The sequence below is a fragment of the Pseudopodoces humilis genome, chromosome 27, assembly GCF_049639895.1.
Source record: "Pseudopodoces humilis isolate 2021_Gansu_Grassland_sample_001 chromosome 27, ASM4963989v1, whole genome shotgun sequence".
In the NCBI taxonomy this organism is placed as follows: domain Eukaryota; kingdom Metazoa; phylum Chordata; class Aves; order Passeriformes; family Paridae; genus Pseudopodoces; species Pseudopodoces humilis.
In genome coordinates this window covers 6,148,482-6,165,280 of record NC_142226.1, presented here as the reverse complement: position 1 = coordinate 6,165,280, position 16,799 = coordinate 6,148,482, and the positions used below count along the sequence as shown (strand labels likewise).

Here is a 16,799-nt window from a genome sequence, read left to right as displayed (position 1 = left end):
CCCCTCTCTGCCGCCCATAGGTCCTGGTGTCACCTTCCCTGACCCCCATGTCAGCAACTGCTCGGCCAAGCGGCACGCGGGGGAGGAGGAGGTCAGGATGCGTGTGAAGCCCCCGGGCCCAGTGGTAACGACCAGCGTTGTGCGTGGCTCGCCCGACTACGTCCGAGAGCCCAAATTCTACCCGCCGGGACACCCGGTGCAGCGGCCCCCAGCCTGCCCGGCCGAGAAGGCGTTATCCTGCAGCGTGCTCAGCTTCCCTGAGGGGTCGTGCCCCGCGCTCGGCCGGGAGCACCAGGCAGGCTCGCTGCTGCACGGCGACCCGGCCGACCGCTGCCAGAGCGTCCACGGGGGCACCAAGGCGGCCGAGGACCTGCTGGGCTGCGCCGGGGAGCCCCGGATCCTGGGGGGCAGCGCGGAGGAGGCATCCGCCCGCGACCGGGCGCCCAAAACCTTCCCCAACGCGACACTGGCCTCGGGCCGCTGCAACGTAGACAGCATCCTCGCCTTGCTCCGGAGCAAGTGCGGCAACGGGCACATCAACCTCCACCCCGTGGTGCAGCTCATCGACATCATGAAGGACCTCAACCGCCTCTCCGAGGACCTCAAGAACAGCGGGGTGCACCTGGACTGTGGCAGCCTCCGCGGTGGCGGCGGGGCTCACGAGGACAGCCGCCTCCTGCCCGCTGACCGTGACCTCCAGTACAGCTTCTTCTCCTCGCCCTCCTTGGCCAACAGCATCCGCAGCCCCGAGGAGCGGGGGGTGCTCCTCAAATCCGACCCGTCGCGGCACCCCCGGCCCCCGGCGCGTGATGGAGAAGCTGATGGAGGCGGGGGGAGCGCCCCGCAGCCCCCAGGACACAGTGTGGGTGTGGGGGATGTCTCCAAAGCTCCGGCGGATGAAGCCGGCTGTTCCCAGCCCGATGCCAGCGATTACTCGGAGCTGGCCGAGGCGGACATCCTGAACGAGCTGGCCTCCCTGGCTTGCCCGGGGACGCAGCTGCTGGAGTCGCAGGCGATGGAGCCGCAGCCCCAGTTGCTGCCAGCCCAAGAGCTGGACTCCCAATCCCGGCTGTTGGATTCCCAGTCCCTGGAGTCACAGCCCCAGCTGCTTGATTCGCAGAGCCTGGAGCCGCTGCCAGAGTCGCTGGAGCTGCAAAACCTGGAGCCGCTGGGGCTGCAGTCGCTGGAGCCGCTCTCCGAGTCACTGGAGCTGCAGTCGCTGGAGCCTCTGTCCGAGTCGCTGGAGCTGCAGTCGCTGGAGCCACTGGCGGAGCCCCTGGGGCTGCAGACCCTGGAGCCGCTGCCCGGAGCGCTGGAGCCGCCGCTGCTGCCCACCGAGCCCTCGCTGCTGGAGCCGCAGCCCCTGGGAACCGTCTCGGAGCTGCTGGAGGCGCAGCCGGGCGCTGGGGACCCTCTGCGGGCCCACGGGCTGCAGCCCCGGCTCGGGGGGTGTCCCCTGAGCACCATGGTGAAGCGGGGCCCCTGTGGGGGCCGGGGGGGCGGGCGCTGTGGCGAAGATCACCGCAAGTACGCCCTGCGCCGGACAGATAAGCCAAAGATGCTGTGCCGCCGGAGGAGGGCGGGCCGAGGGCGCCGGGTGGACGTCACCCCTGAGAGCCGCGTCCTGTCCCCCCTCGCCCTGCCCACCGAGATGCCCCCCGGGCCCGAGGAGCCCGACACCCCAGTGCTGAGCCCCCCGCCGCCACCGAGCCCCACCACGCTGGACCCCAACGAGATGCCCAAAGCCCCCCCGGCAGGGAAGAAGAGCAAGTGCCGGGGGGTGAGGAAGATGGTGGTGAAGATGGCCAAGATCCCCGTGTCCCTGGGGAGGAGGAACAAGACCACCTACAAGGTGTCATCGCTCAGCAGCAACTTGAACCTGGAGGGGAAGGAGCTGGCAGCCAGCAGCTCCATGGAGCCCACGCCGCTGCTCAAGATGAAGAACAATGGGCGCAACGTGGTCGTGGTGTTCCCCCCTGGCGAGATGCCCATTATCCTGAAGCGAAAGAGGGGCCGGCCTCCCAAAAACCTGCTGCTGGGCCAAGCCAAGCCCAAGGAGCCCACCCCGGAAGTGAAGAAGAGGAGGAGGAGGAAGCAGAAGCTGGCCTCGCCCCAGCCCTCCTACATCGCCGACACCAATGACAGCAAAGCCGACTACTCGGACGTGTTGGCCAAGTTGGCCTTCCTGAACCGGCAGAGCCAGTGCTCGGGGCGCTGCTCGCCGCCCCGCTGCTGGACCCCCAGCGAGCCCGAGTCCATCCACCAAGCCCCCGACACTCAGAGCATCTCCCACTTTCTGCACCGCGTCCAGGGCTTCCGCCGGCGCGGCGGCAAGGCGGGGGGCTTCGGTGGGCGCGGGGGGAGCCACGCCGCCCGCGCCGCACGCTGCTCCTTCAGCGATTTCTTCGAGGGCATCGGGAAGAAGAAGAAAGCCCCCAGCGCCCTCCACGCTGACCCCGTGCACCCCCGCAAGCGCGGCCGGCTGGAGCCCGATCCTGTGGGAAAACCCAAGCGCAAGCGACGGGCGCGCAAGAACGGGGCGCTGTTCCCCGAGCCCAGCTCCGGGCAGAGCTTCGGGGACGGCCCCGCCGCGGAATGGCCCGGGGGGGAGAAGGGCAGCCCCTGGGCCCCCCACCACGGCCACCCCGGCAGCCAGGCCGGACGCAACGGCGGCTACCAAGGGGCCGAGGCGAGACCTTTCCACGCCGCGGGGCTGGAGTCGGGCTCCTCCGGCCGCGCCGGGTTCTACGCCGGCAGCGCGCCGTCCTCGCAGACGGAGAGCGGGCCGGAGCGGCACAGCCTCTTCACCGGATACTTCCGCTCCTTGCTGGACTCGGACGACTCCTCCGACCTGCTGGACTTCGCCCTGTCCGCGTCCCGCTCCGAGTCCCGTAAATCGGCGGCCGCCTACACGGCGCCCCCGGCCGCGCTGCCCGGCCAGCGGGGCATGGCTGCCTCCACGGCCCGCGGGGGCAAAGTGCCTGCGGCCAGCCCTGCGGCCGAAGCCGCCTTCCACGCGGCCATGCAAGGCCGGCCGGCGTTCCCGCCCGGCCGCGCCTCCGGCGGCTACGGCGTGACACAAAGCTCGTCGGAGTGCCGGGGCACCGAGTCCTTCCCCAAACTGGCCCCGCCGTCGGCCGTGTCCCGGTCGCCCACGGCTCACCCGGCCGCCAGCGGCACCCCCGGCTACTCCCCGTACGGCAGCTACGGCAGCGCCGGGCAGAGCGTGGCGCCCGCCAGCGTGTTCCCGGCAGGAAAGCAGTACCCGTCAGCACAGGACTGCCCCAACAGCAAGGACTGCAGCTTCGCCTACGGCAGCGGCAGCAGCCTCCCGTCCTCGCCCAGCAGTGCCCACAGTGCCGGCTACGCGCCACCAACAGCTGGTCCCAGTTTGCCGCTGGGAAAAGCCGCCTTCTTCAACAGTGCCGAGCAGGGGGGGCAGTTCTCCAGCGCCGCGCACACCCCCCTGCGCTGCGACAGCCGGGCCAGCACCGTCTCGCCCGGCGGCTACATGGTGCCCAAGGGCTCGGCATCCTTCCAGCCCTCGCCTGAAAACTGCCGGCAGTTCCCCAGCGCTGCGCCGTGGGCCTTCCGGCAAGGCTATGGTGGCTTGGATTGGAGCTCGGAAGCCTTCAGCCAGCTCTACAACCCGGGCTTCGAGTGCCACCTCAATGAACCCAATGTCATCCTGGACATCTCCAACTACACCCCGCAGAAAGCCAAGCAGCAGACGGTCTCCGAGACCTTCTCCGAGTCCTCCTCTGACAGCACCCAGTTCAACCAGCCGGCTGGTTACCGGCGCGCCAACAGCGAGGCGTCCTCCAGTGAGGGCCAGTCCAGCCTCTCCAGCCTGGAGAAGCTGATGATGGACTGGAATGAGGCATCCTCTGCCCCTGGCTACAACTGGAACCAGAGCGTCCTCTTCCAGAGTAACTCTAAGCCCGGTCGAGGCCGACGGAAGAAGGTGGATATGTTCGACACCTCCCACCTGAGTTTCTCCTCCTCTTCCTCTTCTTCCTCTGTGTACCCCTCCAAGAGGAACACGGGACCCCGGCAGCCCCGGGGTTCCCGAGGGGCTTGTGCCTCCAAGAAGGAGAGGGGGACGGGCAAAGCCAAGTTCCCCACCAAGTCACAGGCGGTGAACCCCCTCTTCCAGGAGAGCACGGACCTGGGCTTGGACTACTACAGCGGGGACAGCAGCATGTCCCCCCTGCCCTCCCAGTCCCGGGGCTTCGGGGTGGGGGAGCGGGACCCCTGCGACTACACCGGCCCCTACTCCATGAACCCCTCCACCCCCTCAGACGGGACCTTCGTCCAGGGGTTCCAGAGCGACTCCCCTGGTTTGGGGCAGCCGGATTTGGAGAGCAAGCACTTCCCTGCCCTCCCACACCAGCTGGCAGCCCCCGGCCAGCAGACTGTGTTTGAGGCCGGTTTGCAGAAAGCCTTCTCGCCCAACTGCTCCCCGACCTTGGCCTTCAAGGAGGACCTCCGGGCGGGCAGCATCCGAAAGCTGCCCGCCTGCGACTCGCTCAAACACAGCATGCAGGGGGGGGCCCTGCCGCACGCCCCGCACCTGGCTTGCCGCGACCTCCCCATGCCTCAACCGCACTACGACTCCCCCAGTTGCAAAAATCCCCCGTACTGGTATTCCCCCAACGCCAGCACGCGCAGCCCTTCCTACGACGGCAAGGCGGGCACCGGGATGCTGGTAGACTTCATGGGCAGGACAGACCCCCCGTGTCTGAACCCCCACTTGAGCAGCCCGAGCGGCACCCACCCCTCCAAGGGCGAGAAGGAGCCCTTGGAGATGTCCCGGGCTCACCACCGAGGACCCTACGCTTGTCCCTTGATCAGTGACTTGAACATCTCCCCCGTACCGAGAGACTCAATGTTGCAGCTGCAGGACAACTACAGGTACCCCAGTTTTGCACCCCAAGGGCACCCCGTCATGGCCCCCACCCAGAAGAGCGGGTTTTTGGGACCCATGGTAGAGCAACAACACCCCGAGGACACTTTTACGGTCACCTCATTGTAGTGTCTGCTGATGTGCCAACCGGACAACGAGGTTTTGTTACAGGGTAGGTGGGGGAGAACCTGGGGGTGAGGGTGGCAGAGGGGGACACAGGGGACCCTCAGGGCCCTTCTCATCGTGTCCCTCTCTCTCCATGTTGTGTTTCTCTTTCAGAGGTAATTTAGCCAGCACTTTTTTCTGGAACACTTTTCAAGTTCTGTATTTAACTGGGATTGGAACTGTTTGTTTTCTAAAAAAAAAAAAAAAGAAAAAAAAAAAAAGGAAAAAAAGAAAAAAAAAGGAGAAAAAAAGAAAAAAAAAAAGGAGAAAAAAAAGATAAAAATAAGTGAAACAAAAGGAAAAAATTAATAATAATGGATGAAGAGAGAAACCCCCTGTTTTTCCCCCTCCGCACTCAAACCCGCTCCGCCCACCAACCTCCGGCTCTGCTTTCCGGACTGCCGACCCCCCGCCCCGCAGCAGGACAATCGGACGGACGGACGGACGGACGGCGCAGGCCCCGCCAGGCCCGGGGGCGGAGGGGGCAGGAGGGGATCTGGGGGTCGGTGCTGGGTGCCCCCTGCCCACAGCCCGGCCGGGGACCCCGGGGAAGGCTGTTTGGGGATTCTTTTCTTTTCCTTGTCGCTCCCCGTCCGCTCGCTCGCCGCGGGGGCTGCTCCTGCCGGACGGACACCGATGGCTGTTGGTGAAGCGCTGACCCCCACCCGGCTCTGGCCAGCGGGGCTCGGAGACGCCACCATCACCAGGTGAGTGCCGGCTGTGCTGCAGGGCTGTGCCGGCTGTGCTGGGTGCTCCAGCGGCTGCTCTGACCCCTCTGGGTGCCCCCGGCCCCTCCTGGGCTCTGAGCGGGTGCCCTGGGTGTTGTCCCACCGAAATCAAACCGGGCACCCTGGGGGCTGGAGCTGCGGGGTGCAGGAGCCCGGGGGTGCCAGAGCCGAGGGCTGTGGGGTTCCCCAGACCCCCGAATGTTTGGGTGCCAGATGGGGGGCGCAGGACGCGAGACCCCAGGGGTGTGGGTGCCAGAGCAGAGTGAACGGGACTCCAGACTGCTGGGTGTGCGTGGGAAGGAGCCAGATCCCCTGGTACATGGGACCTGGACCCCAGAGCCGGGGTGTTGGTGTCAGGATTGGGGTGAGCAGGAGCCCAGAGCCGGGTGTCGGTGTCAGGATTGGGGTGAGCAGGACCCCAGAGCCGGGTGTGGGTGTCAGATGAGGGGTGAGCAGGAGCCCAGACCCAGTGTGTCGGTGTCAGGATTGGGGTGAGCAGGAGCCCAGAGCCGGGTGTGGGTGCCAGGATTGGGGTGAGCAGGACCCCAGACCCGGTGTGTCGGTGCCAGGATTGGGGTGAGCAGGACCCCAGAGCCGGGTGTGGGTGTCAGATGAGGGGTGAGCAGGAGCCCAGAGCCGGGTGTGGGTGCCAGGATTGGGGTGAGCAGGAGCCCAGAGCCGGGTGTGGGTGTCAGGATTGGGGTGAGCAGGAGCCCAGAGCCGGGTGTGGGTGCCAGATGAGGGGTGAACAGGAGCCCAGAGCCGGGTGTGGGTGTCAGGATTGGGGTGAGCAGGAGCCCAGAGCCGGGTGTGGGTGTCAGGATTGGGGTGAGCAGGAGCCCAGACCCGGTGTGTCGGTGCCAGGATTGGGGTGAGCAGGACCCCAGAGCCGGGTGTGGGTGTCAGACCCCCGGGCCCGTGGGTGGGGGTGGGCAGACACCCCATGGTGGGACCCTCACTCCTCTCTCCCCTTCCCCCCAGCACAGCACCCCAGCCCTGCGCCCCCCACCCATCCCGGCCGCCGGAGAGGAGAGGAGAGAAGAGGAGAGGAGAGGAGGGGGCCACCTCCGGAGGGGACCCCACCCCTGCCGCCCCTGCTTCACCCCCGGCCCCCGCCTCGGCCGTGGCGCCGGCGCCGCGTTCTCTCTCTCCTCCCAGCCAGAAGCAGAGGGACTCTTTAAGTTCTATTTTTTATTTGATTGATTTTCATTTTCTGCACAAAACCAGCAATTGTAAATACTTTTGAAGAAAAGAAGTTAAAAAAAAAAAAATGTTTAAGGATAAAAAAAAAAAATTAAAAAGCTAAAAAAATCACAAAAAAAAAAAAATTAAAAAAATCACGCACCGGAGGGAGAATCCAAAAATGATGGAGAACAGGCCTAAAGCATCCAAGAGGTGAATATGCAGCAGAAAAGAGCAAAAACCCCCCCAGTATGCACTGAGAAAAAAATTTATTTACAGATCGAGCAACAAAAAAAAAGAAAAAAAAAGAAAAAAAAAAGAAAAGTAACAATAACCTATTTATTGTATATAATGTTTTATTATAAATCGTGTCTTGTATATTGCATTCTGTACATCTGCTGTGGTTTTGTGGTGTGCAACTTCCGCATGGGTTCCTTGGGTTTCCGTTGCCTTTTTTTTAATGATTCAATGATGATTTGAGTTTTATTTTTATTATTATTCTGAAGAACGAAGGCGGGTTTTTGGTTTTTTGTTGGGTTTTTTTGGTTGGTTTTTTTTTTTTTTTTTTTGGCAGTACACACCCAAAGATCCAAATTTGTATAAAAACAAAAAGGAGTTATAAAAAAAAAAAAAAAAAAAAAAATTTTAAAAAGGAAAAAAATAAGGAATAAATCAATCACAGACCCTCTTGGTGGGGAGGGGGAGTGGGGGGCTGGGGTAAAGGGGGGGTCCCTTTCCCAGGGTCCCCGAGGCGGTGGCGAGCTCAGGGTGTGGCTGCGTGTGTGGGTTCCAGGTGGGCTTTGGGGTCCTCTCCTCCCACAAATTCCCTGTGTGTCCCCACCTCCTCCAGAGTTTGGCAATCTCGGTACAGCTTTGTGGGTTGTGCAAAAAAAAGAGAAAACACACACACACACACACACACAAAGAGAGGAAAACCACCCTGAAATGGATAAAAAAGGCAAAATTCACCAAAAAAAATATATATTAAAAAAAAAAAAAAAAAAAAAAGGGAAAAAATCCCCAAATTGGGTCAAAATCCCCCCTCCCTGCCCTGCCCCCCCAGCTGCCCCGTGCAGTGCTTGTGCTGCCCTGGCCAGAGGGGCAGCCCCCCCCGGCCCCCGCTTTGCCCCTCAAACGGTCTTTTTGTGTTATTTAGGAAGGAATTTTTAATAGGCACTTTTTTTATATTAAAAAGAAACCTATATATTGAGCGACGCCCGCTGCTTTCTTGCTTCTCTTTTTTGGGGGAGCACGGCCTGGCTGTGCCGGGGGCGGTGCCGGAGGGATGTTGACCCTCCCGGGATTTAGGGGGGATGTGGCGCTAGGTGGGAATTGCATTCAGAAAGTTGAATTTTGGTACAAATCGGGGTGGCCGGGGGGCCCCCAGTGCTGATCCCCTGGAGATGGGTGGCACTGGGGGACAGTGCCCAAGGGCCTGGTGGCGCTTTGGGGGCTCTGGGGGCAGGAGGGGTGTGCGCCCCTCCCTGGCACCGCTGGGCGGGGAGGCGGGCACAGGAATTCAGGAAAATTCAGGTAAATTCAGGCAAATTCAGGAATTCCCGGTGACGGAGGGGAGAAGCGTCAACGGCAAAAAGGAGGAAAATAAGGAAAAAACAAATAAAATTCAGAAATCCACCAACTTGCAGCCTGGGAAGATGAAGGCGGGGGGGTCCGGGGGGCAGCACCTGTGGCTGCGGGGGGTTTTGGGGGGCCGGGGGCGCAGGGGTTGCTGTGGAGAGAACACACGGCTCACACTGCTGAGATGCTCCGGGGGCTGGGGGGATGCCGGGGGACCCCCTCTTTGCCGGGCTGGGGGAGTAACAAAGCTCCCCCAGCCGGGAGGAGCCCTGAGGGAGCTCTGAGCGCCCCGGTGGGCTCACAGAGACCCCCAGCCAGCCTCGGGGCGCTGGGAGGGCACGGGGAGCCCCCGGCAGTCCCCGTGCCCCAGGTGAAGGGGTTGGGCATTTGGGGGGGGCTTTGTTTCCAGCCCCAAATCCAAGGCGTGCAGAGGGGGGGTTCAGGGAGGCTCCAGGAGCTCCAGGGGGGATTCAGGGGGGCTCGCAGTCCCCCCCAAGCCTGGCTGGGGGTGTTCCACGTGTGTGTGGATGGGATGAGATGGGTCTCTCAGCACAACCCCGAACTGGGGGGCTCTGCTCCTCTGTCCCCCCATCTGAGCCCCACAGCACCCTCAGGGTGAGCTGGGGGGTGATGGGGGAGGGCTGGGTGCTGTCCCTCCACCCCGGGGTCCCACGGGTGCCTGACACCCCCTGCTCAAGGTGGTCACAGCACTGGGGGGCTGCTGGTGAGGATGGGATGAAGCCCCTCCTTCCCACCATCCTCACACAGAGGGACGGGGCTGGGGGGAAACGGGACCCATCGGGGGCACCCCGATGCTCCCACCCTGGTGGGCACCAAATGTCCCCAAATGTGACATAACACGGGGGGAACTGAGGCACGGCAGCAGGCTGGGGGGTTCCAGCCATCCCTGGTGCTGCGCCTGCATCCAGAACCCATCCCAGGGTGCTGAATCCCCACTCCGGCCCCTCCGTGAGCCCTCCTGGAGGGTCTTTCGGGAGTCCGTGACCCTTCATTCCCAGCTTGGCTCCAAAATGATGCTTCCCACAAGCATCATCACGTTTTTTCTTTCCCGCCCCGTTTTTCCTCTCTCCCGTTTCGGGTCACAACAAGCAGCACTGAAGGACGATGAAATCCCCCCCAGTAGGTAAATCCCACCAGGAAACATCACCTGGCACAGCCAGAGCCTCGCTGGGTGTGACCAGCTGCTTGGACCACAGATGGATTTCATTTTTATTATTTTTTATCTTTTTTTTTTAAGCGTCAATTATATCTGTCGAGCAGCGTGAGCCACTCTGGAGCCTGAAAATGCTCGTGATGGGGCTGATTGTTGGGGATTGATCAGCACAGCCCAGCGTCGCCTGGGTTTGCTGGGGGAAAGGAGGAAAAAGCTCAAAATCGGGGCGGGGGGGGGGGGTGATTGTTTCGCTATTTTAAAATTTGTTTAGCATGGATTTTTTGAAGGTTTCTGAGAGCTGCTTTTGGGAGCACCGAGGGTGAGTCCGGCACGGCCACGTGGGGAGGAGCGAGCCGGGTCCTGGTGACTCGGGATGGAAATGATGATTTTAATTAAACAGCTCTGCTGGGAGGAGGGTTCCGGCCTCTCGGGACGCTGGAGCTTGGAGAGCAGGGATGCTGCAGGATGAGGGATGCTCCACGTCAGAGGGGTCCAGGGCTGGGCCACCACGGAGCCAGAGCACTGAGCACTCGATCCTTGGGGAAGACGGATTAAAGGATGTTCGGAGGGCTCTGCCAGCACCTGGCAAAGGCAGCTCTACCCCCATTCCCACTTTTTCCCATCCCCTTGGAAACACGTCAGGAATTTGCCCTCCTGCCCCTGCCTTTCTGTCCCGGCCATCACCTGGGGCTGGAGCCGGGGGGATTCCTCGCTCCCGGGGCGATGTGCCGGGGCCCAGGCCGGTGGGCACGGATGCGCATGGGATGCCTGTGCCGGTGCCAGGCTCCCCGCGAGGGTCGCGTCCCCCCGGGCAGGGCAGCAGCAGGAGCCGCCCTCACCCCGCAGTGCCGGGGCCGGCGGATCCGCCGGGAGCTGCCGGGAGGTTTGGACACCCCCTTCTCCTTCAAATTAATGGCTGTGCCGTGAAGAAAATTGAAGCCATTATTCTTCGCTCGCATCCTTTATACCCACCAACTTCAACCACTTGACATGCTAATCACAGCTAACGAGGGAGGGAGGCGATTTCCCACGTCAGACCCGCAATCCAGCGCAGGGAGCAGCTCCGTCTCGGGGGCACCTCTACCCTGCCCCGGCCCTCCCCACCGGCAGCACCCCGCGAACAGCCCCTCCGGCCCCACCGAAGCCCCCGGGGGCTGTTCTCGTCCCCCGGCCAGGCCGGCGGGGATGGGTGTGCGGGTGACGGGGGTGTCCCCACGGGCAGCCCCTCTGTGCCACAGCCCCGCCGCAGGACCGGCACCGGCAGCGGCAGCGGGGCCGGCAGAGCCCAGCCGGAGCACCAGACCACCCCTGCTTTTCCCAGAGGAACGGGCAGGCCTTGGAAGATATTTCCAGCCCCCCGTGTGTCTGCGCCCCCATCCTCCTCCCGCTCTGCCGTGCGCTCCAGGGTCCAGCTGAGCCCTGACGCACTCGCTGCACCAGCCTGTCCATCCAGGGCTGGATCCATCCCAGCCGCCAGCCGGGCAGAAAGCTCTGGAGTCCATTAACATTCCCCGGAGCGATCTAATCCCCCTCTCTGCCCTGGCTCTGGCTTTCACTTGGGTTTTAATCAAGCCCAGCCTGGCGCCTGTTAAATAAGGGGGCGGATGGCACCCAGCTCCCCGCACGGCACATGGGTGCTGCCGGGCCTGGCGTGGGTGCCAGGGAGGAGGGGGCAGCCGGGGGCAGGGTGTTCACAGGGGTCTCCACTCTCTGGTAATTTTAAAAGGCATTTTGGAGCCAGAGGAGCTGAGCTCAGCAGAGCCAGGGCCAGCAAAGCCAGGGAATAAAAGCACAGGCGGTTGCAGGGTTGTTATTAATATTTGCTGGATGGTGATGGAGGGAGGGCTCGGCACCAGGGGGGAAATAGCAGGCTGGGGTCCCGGGGAGGGGAGGGGGATTTGGCAGCTGGATGCATGGGTTCCTTCCCAGCACCCCAGCGATGGCTGGGAGGTGCAGGATCCGTGCCAGAACTCCTGGGGACTCAGTTGGGGCAGGAGGTGATGCTCCCCCCACCAACATCCCTAAAACAAAGCACCGGGGCTCAGCTGGGGCGTCGTGCGGGGCTGCAGCACCCCCCAGACACAGGGGACAAGGGTGACAGCCACGGCGCTGTCCCTGGGCAGCAGAAGGTGCAGGAGCACCTGGGGTGCGAAGCTCCCTGGGGCTCTGCCGCTTCCCTGCTCAGCAGGAGCTGAGAGGGCAGAGCCTCCGTGGGGGTCTTGAATGGGCCCCCTCTGGCTGAGTTGGGGGCTCTGCAGGGTCACGATGGCCTCGCCGAGTGGGAAGGAAGCGGGAGCGATGCCGGATCCTCCCGGGATGGCAGCGGGGTTGCATGGGAGGGTCTGGGGATGGTGGGAGAGGGAGCCCTAGGGCAGCACATGGAGTTTTGGGGGGCAACGTGTGAGCCAAAGCGTTTGTTTTTCTGGGGGCCCTGGGTGTGAGTTATCAGCAGCGGCAGAAGCGCCGTGCTTCCCGGCCGGGAGTGCACGCCGGCTCCTCGGGGAGGGATTAAGGGGATTATATTATTATTTGTTATCACTGAGGGGGGGAGGAAAAAAGAAGAAACCTCCTTTGCTGGGAACTCTGCCTAATCGGAGCGCAGATTAGCTTCCTGCCTCTGACTGGCCGGGACGGGCTCCCCTGTGCCCATCCCAGTGGCAGTGGGAGCCCAGCGGGGTGACACGGAGCCACGGGGATCCGCCTTGCCCCGAGCCACGCCTGGCACCAGCTTCGGGACATGGCAGCTACTGCCCAAAGCAACTGTCAGAGGGAATGGCAGCTCCTTCCAGCTTCCCCCAGGACTGGGGGACCATCACCCCCACCCAGGCACGGTGACAGCCCAGACTGGTGACTGACACGGGTCAGTGCAGGGCCAGGCAGGAGGGATGCTCTGCCCCGGGGATGGTGAGAGCCACCTCGAAGGCTCTCAGTGAGGGTGAGCTCATGGCCATGGCCAAGGTTTTCCATCTCTTCTGGCCGTGGTGGGGGGATCTTGGACAGTTTGGGGGATCTTGGTAGGCTCACAGGGAGCTGGAGCCCAGCTTGGCAGCACAGGCAGGGGATTTGTGCCTCCCTCAGCAGTGGGATGAGGGCCAGAGTCCCCAGTGACATCGCAGCATCCCCAGAGGATGGGGACAAGCTCAGCCCCGATGGGTCCTGGGCTGCTCCCTGAGCATCCCCTGCCTGGGGGCCTCTGGTGGCCTGGGCCTGGACACCTGGCACAGAGGGGTCACTCTCATCCTGCCCCATGGGTGCAGAGTGTCCCACCACAAGGCAGAGGATCTGTGGGACCACCCTGGGTGCTCTGGGAGCTGGTGCAATCATCTCAGGAGATGCAGCTGTTTCTTCCCCCCTCGCTAAGGCCCCATCTCTGTCTGCAGGGCCAGAGTCCCCCCAGAACAGCCTTACACACACACATCTTGAATTTCCCTTCTCCAAACCCCAGTTCCCAGCAAGCAGGGGCCGAGCCAGGTTCACACATGGGGTGCAGGCACTGGGACAGCCCCTCTGCAATTTTCTCTTGCCTGGAGCAAGGCTGCAGCCGCCACCCCACCGCAGAGAGCCCATCATTAGAGCCCCTTCCACACACCCCATCCACTGATGGACCCACGATTTCCTTTAGTCTTTTATTTACACTTTATTGCTCTTGTTTTTGCACTGGCAAAGCGCTGCTGGAGAGCACAGAAATCCTTCAGATCTCGGCTGGCAGCAGAGCTCTGCCTAATCATAGTCATTATCTGGAAGCAGGTAATGGGCATCTTTCCCATGTTAATTTGAAAACAGAATCAGCGAGAGCAGGACACCGGGGACGGAGCACGTTCCCAGTTCCAGCCCTTTGGATGGTTTTTGGGTTGCTTCATGGATGTCGGGGTGTGGGTTTGGGATGGGGGAACACAGAAACCCAGGCAGAACCACGTGCCAAGCCTCGTGGCTCAATAAATCAGCCAGGAAAGGGGCTGCTGGCCGGAATCCCGCATGGATGGAGCCTGTCCTTGCTGCCACTGCAATAAAATCACCCGGCCTTGTTTTTTTGGTGGCGAGGAGGATGATGGTGGCTCTCCCTCCTCCCTGCGCCACCGTCAGAACTTGCCCCCGTGGCTGGGTCCTTCGCTAACAAGGACTCGTCCCTTTTATCCCCAGCGGCAGGAGGGGATGGGGATGGAGGTGAGAGGCGAGGATTTCTCCCGGGGCCGGGAGGGGAAGGCTGGGTGGCGTTGGAGTTTCTTTTGCTGAGATACCATTAACGAGTGAGCAAAGGTTGCGGAGTCTCCATGGAGACAAGACAGCAAGAGAAGGGAGCGGGTGTGCGCTGGGTGAGAGCTGATTAGTAAATGTCAGCGGCACAGCCACTGCCCGCGCCACGCTGGAGCGGGGACGCGCCGGGCACCCCGCACCGGGCACCTCCCGAGCATCCCGGGCACCCCCCGAGCATCCCGGGCACCCCCCGAGCATCCCGGGTACCCCCCGAGCATCCCGGGCACCCCGCACTGGGCACCCCCCGAGCATCCCGGGCACCCCCCGAGCATCCCGGGTACCCCTCGAGCATCCCGGGCACCCCGCACTGGGCACCCCCCGAGCATCCCGGGCATCCCTCGAGCATCCCGGGCACCCCGCACCGGGCACCCCCCGAGCATCCCGGGCATCCCCCGAGCATCCCGGGTACCCCTGAGCATCCCGGGTACCCCTGAGCATCCCGGGTACCCCCCGCGCATCCCGGGCCCCCCCCGAGCATCCCGGGCACCCCCCGAGCATCCCGGGTACCCCCCGAGCATCCCGGGCACCCCGCACTGGGCACCCCCCGAGCATCCCGGGTACCCCTGAGCATCCCGGGTACCCCCCGAGCATCCCGGGCACCCTGTGCAGCCCAGGCTCCCCATCCATCCTGTGAGCCCTCTTCCACCCCCAGTATCCCATGTGTCCTTGTGCATCCCAGCTCCATGGGAATCAGGGATGCAGGAGAAGCCTTGGGAGCATGTTTCCAAAGCATCCTCACAGCTCTGGTGCTGACAGCCCTGGCTCCTTTCCCACAGGGAGCAGGGATGCAGCTGTGCCTGCTGGGATAGGGGCACTTGGCCAGGGAAGAGACATCCAAGGCTTCAACAAGCTGCCATCTCCTCCCTCCCGTGGAGAATGCCCCCTTTCCCAATCCCCGAAGCACGCAGAGAAAGGATGATGCTGGACCTGCTGGATCCCACCTGGTTTTCGGCAGAATCCAAGCCCAGGATGAGGGAATCAGGGCTGGGATGAGGCACTGATTTGTGCCAGGGTCTGTCTGTGGTTATCAAGAGCTTGGACATGGCTGGAGCCCACCTGGGAGGGAGGTGGGAGGCAGGAGCAGCCTGGCTGCCCTTCCCCATCCCCTGGAGCATCATTTACCTCCAGCAGAACACAGGAAAGCACCTGGCAGGCAAGAGCACCAGGGAAAAAAGTGTCGGGGGCCAGGGTGGTGGGGAGGGGGGCTGGATCCTGCAGTTTAGCAGGTTTTATCCAGCAGCTATAAACAGAGCAGGAGAGATAAAGGTTGCAGTGCAGATACAGATTAGGTAGGTCCCTTGAGGCTGTGACACCTTGAGATAGAGGCAGATCTTCAAGGGAACGGCTCGCTGGCAGCGTGGAAAACACGGAGCTGAGTGGCCTCCAGCAGCACCTCAGCGCCTGGCCCACAGCCACGGGTGAGAACTGGGGTGATAGGGCAGGGTGGGGGCACCGGGGCAGTGTCCCTTGTGCCCCATCCATCCCTTGTGCCTCACTGCATCCCGGGTACCCCATGTGCATCCCCTGTGAATCCCGGGTACCCCACGTGTGTCCCATCCCCTGTGAATCCCGGGTACCCCACGTGTGTCCCCTGTGAATCCCGGGTACCCCACGTGTGTCCCATCCCCTGTGAATCCCGGGTACCCCACGTGTGTCCCATCCCCTGTGAATCCCGGGTACCCCACGTGTGTCCCATCCCCTGTGAATCCCGGGTACCCCACGTGTGTCCCCTGTGAATCCCGGGTACCCCACGTGTGTCCCATCCCCTGTGAATCCCGGGTACCCCACGTGTGTCCCATCCCCTGTCCTGGCTCATCCTGCCAGGATGAGCACAGGGCAGCAGGGAGCACCAGGAAGTGCTGATCATCTACAGAGGTGGGTCTCGTGGAGGAAAGTGATGCAAAAAGCAGGCAAGAAATGGCTGTTTCAGAATGTCTGTGTCCATCTCTGCCAGCAGGATCCGGAGGGATGGCAGCGGTGCCTGAGACCCCCGGGGCAGGCAGGGACAGGAGGGACAGACACACACCACAGTGACCCTGGGATCCTGGCTTTGCCATCACGGCTCCCACACGGGTTTGTTTCCTTCCTGGCGGGAGCACTGCTGATTTACTCGCTGTGGTTTGGTTTAAAGCAGGAGCACAGAGCAGGGAAGAGATGGATGTCTGTGCCACTGCCCTTCATCCTGCTCCCTCTCCCCCATCAAGCCCACAGGCTTGGTTTGATCAGCAGGCAGGGAGGAAGGGTTTAACACCCAGGTGTATCAGCAGAAACATGGCACGCCATGTGGTGGAATTTCTCATCAGGTCTCTGCTCCTGCAGTTTCTGGAGGGCATTAGCATCACCCAGGCTCTGCTGAGGACCAGGATGAGTTGCAGGATGCTGGCGCCATCCCTGGAAGTGTCAAATGCCCCACGGAACAGGGCTTGCAGCAACTTGGTCTCGTCAAAGGCGTCCCTGCCCACCACTTTTAAGATGAGCTTTAGGATCCCTTCCAACCCCAGCCATGCCAGGACTCTGCTTCTATGCTGGGCAGGAAACAGGAGAGGAAACAGGGCAGGAAACAGGGCAGGAAACAGGGCAGGAAACAGTGAGCCCTGCTGTGCCCTGCATGTGCTGCGATGTCCCTGTGGGATTGGTGTCCCTGTGGTACCGGGGTGTCCCTGTGGTACCAGGGTGTCCCTGTGGTACCGGGGTGTCCCTGTGGGATTGGTGTCCCTGTGGCACCAGGGTGTCCCTGTGGCACCAGGGTGTCCCTGTGGCACCGGGGTGTCCCTGTGGGATTGGTGTCCCTGTGGCACCAGGGTGTCCCTGT

General features: G+C 62.6%; 1 protein-coding gene across 7 annotated transcripts in view; it reads left to right on the top strand.

The window, feature by feature from the left end:
- Positions 1–7,938, top strand: part of AHDC1 (AT-hook DNA binding motif containing 1) — a 53,171-nt gene extending 45,233 nt beyond the window's left edge. For 6 of the 7 annotated variants that reach the window (XM_088067510.1, XM_088067509.1, XM_088067508.1 and 3 more), the window contains 3 exons: positions 21–5,078; positions 5,186–5,778; positions 6,781–7,938. In XM_088067510.1, coding sequence (XP_087923636.1) covers positions 98–5,035 — 4,938 coding nt within the window. In that variant the 5' untranslated portion in view covers positions 21–97 and the 3' untranslated portion in view covers positions 5,036–5,078; positions 5,186–5,778; positions 6,781–7,938. The remainder of the gene's footprint in view (positions 1–20; positions 5,079–5,185; positions 5,779–6,780) is intronic. The other variant, XM_088067506.1, reaches the window with a different exon arrangement.
- The last annotated feature ends 8,861 nt before the right edge of the window (positions 7,939–16,799 follow it).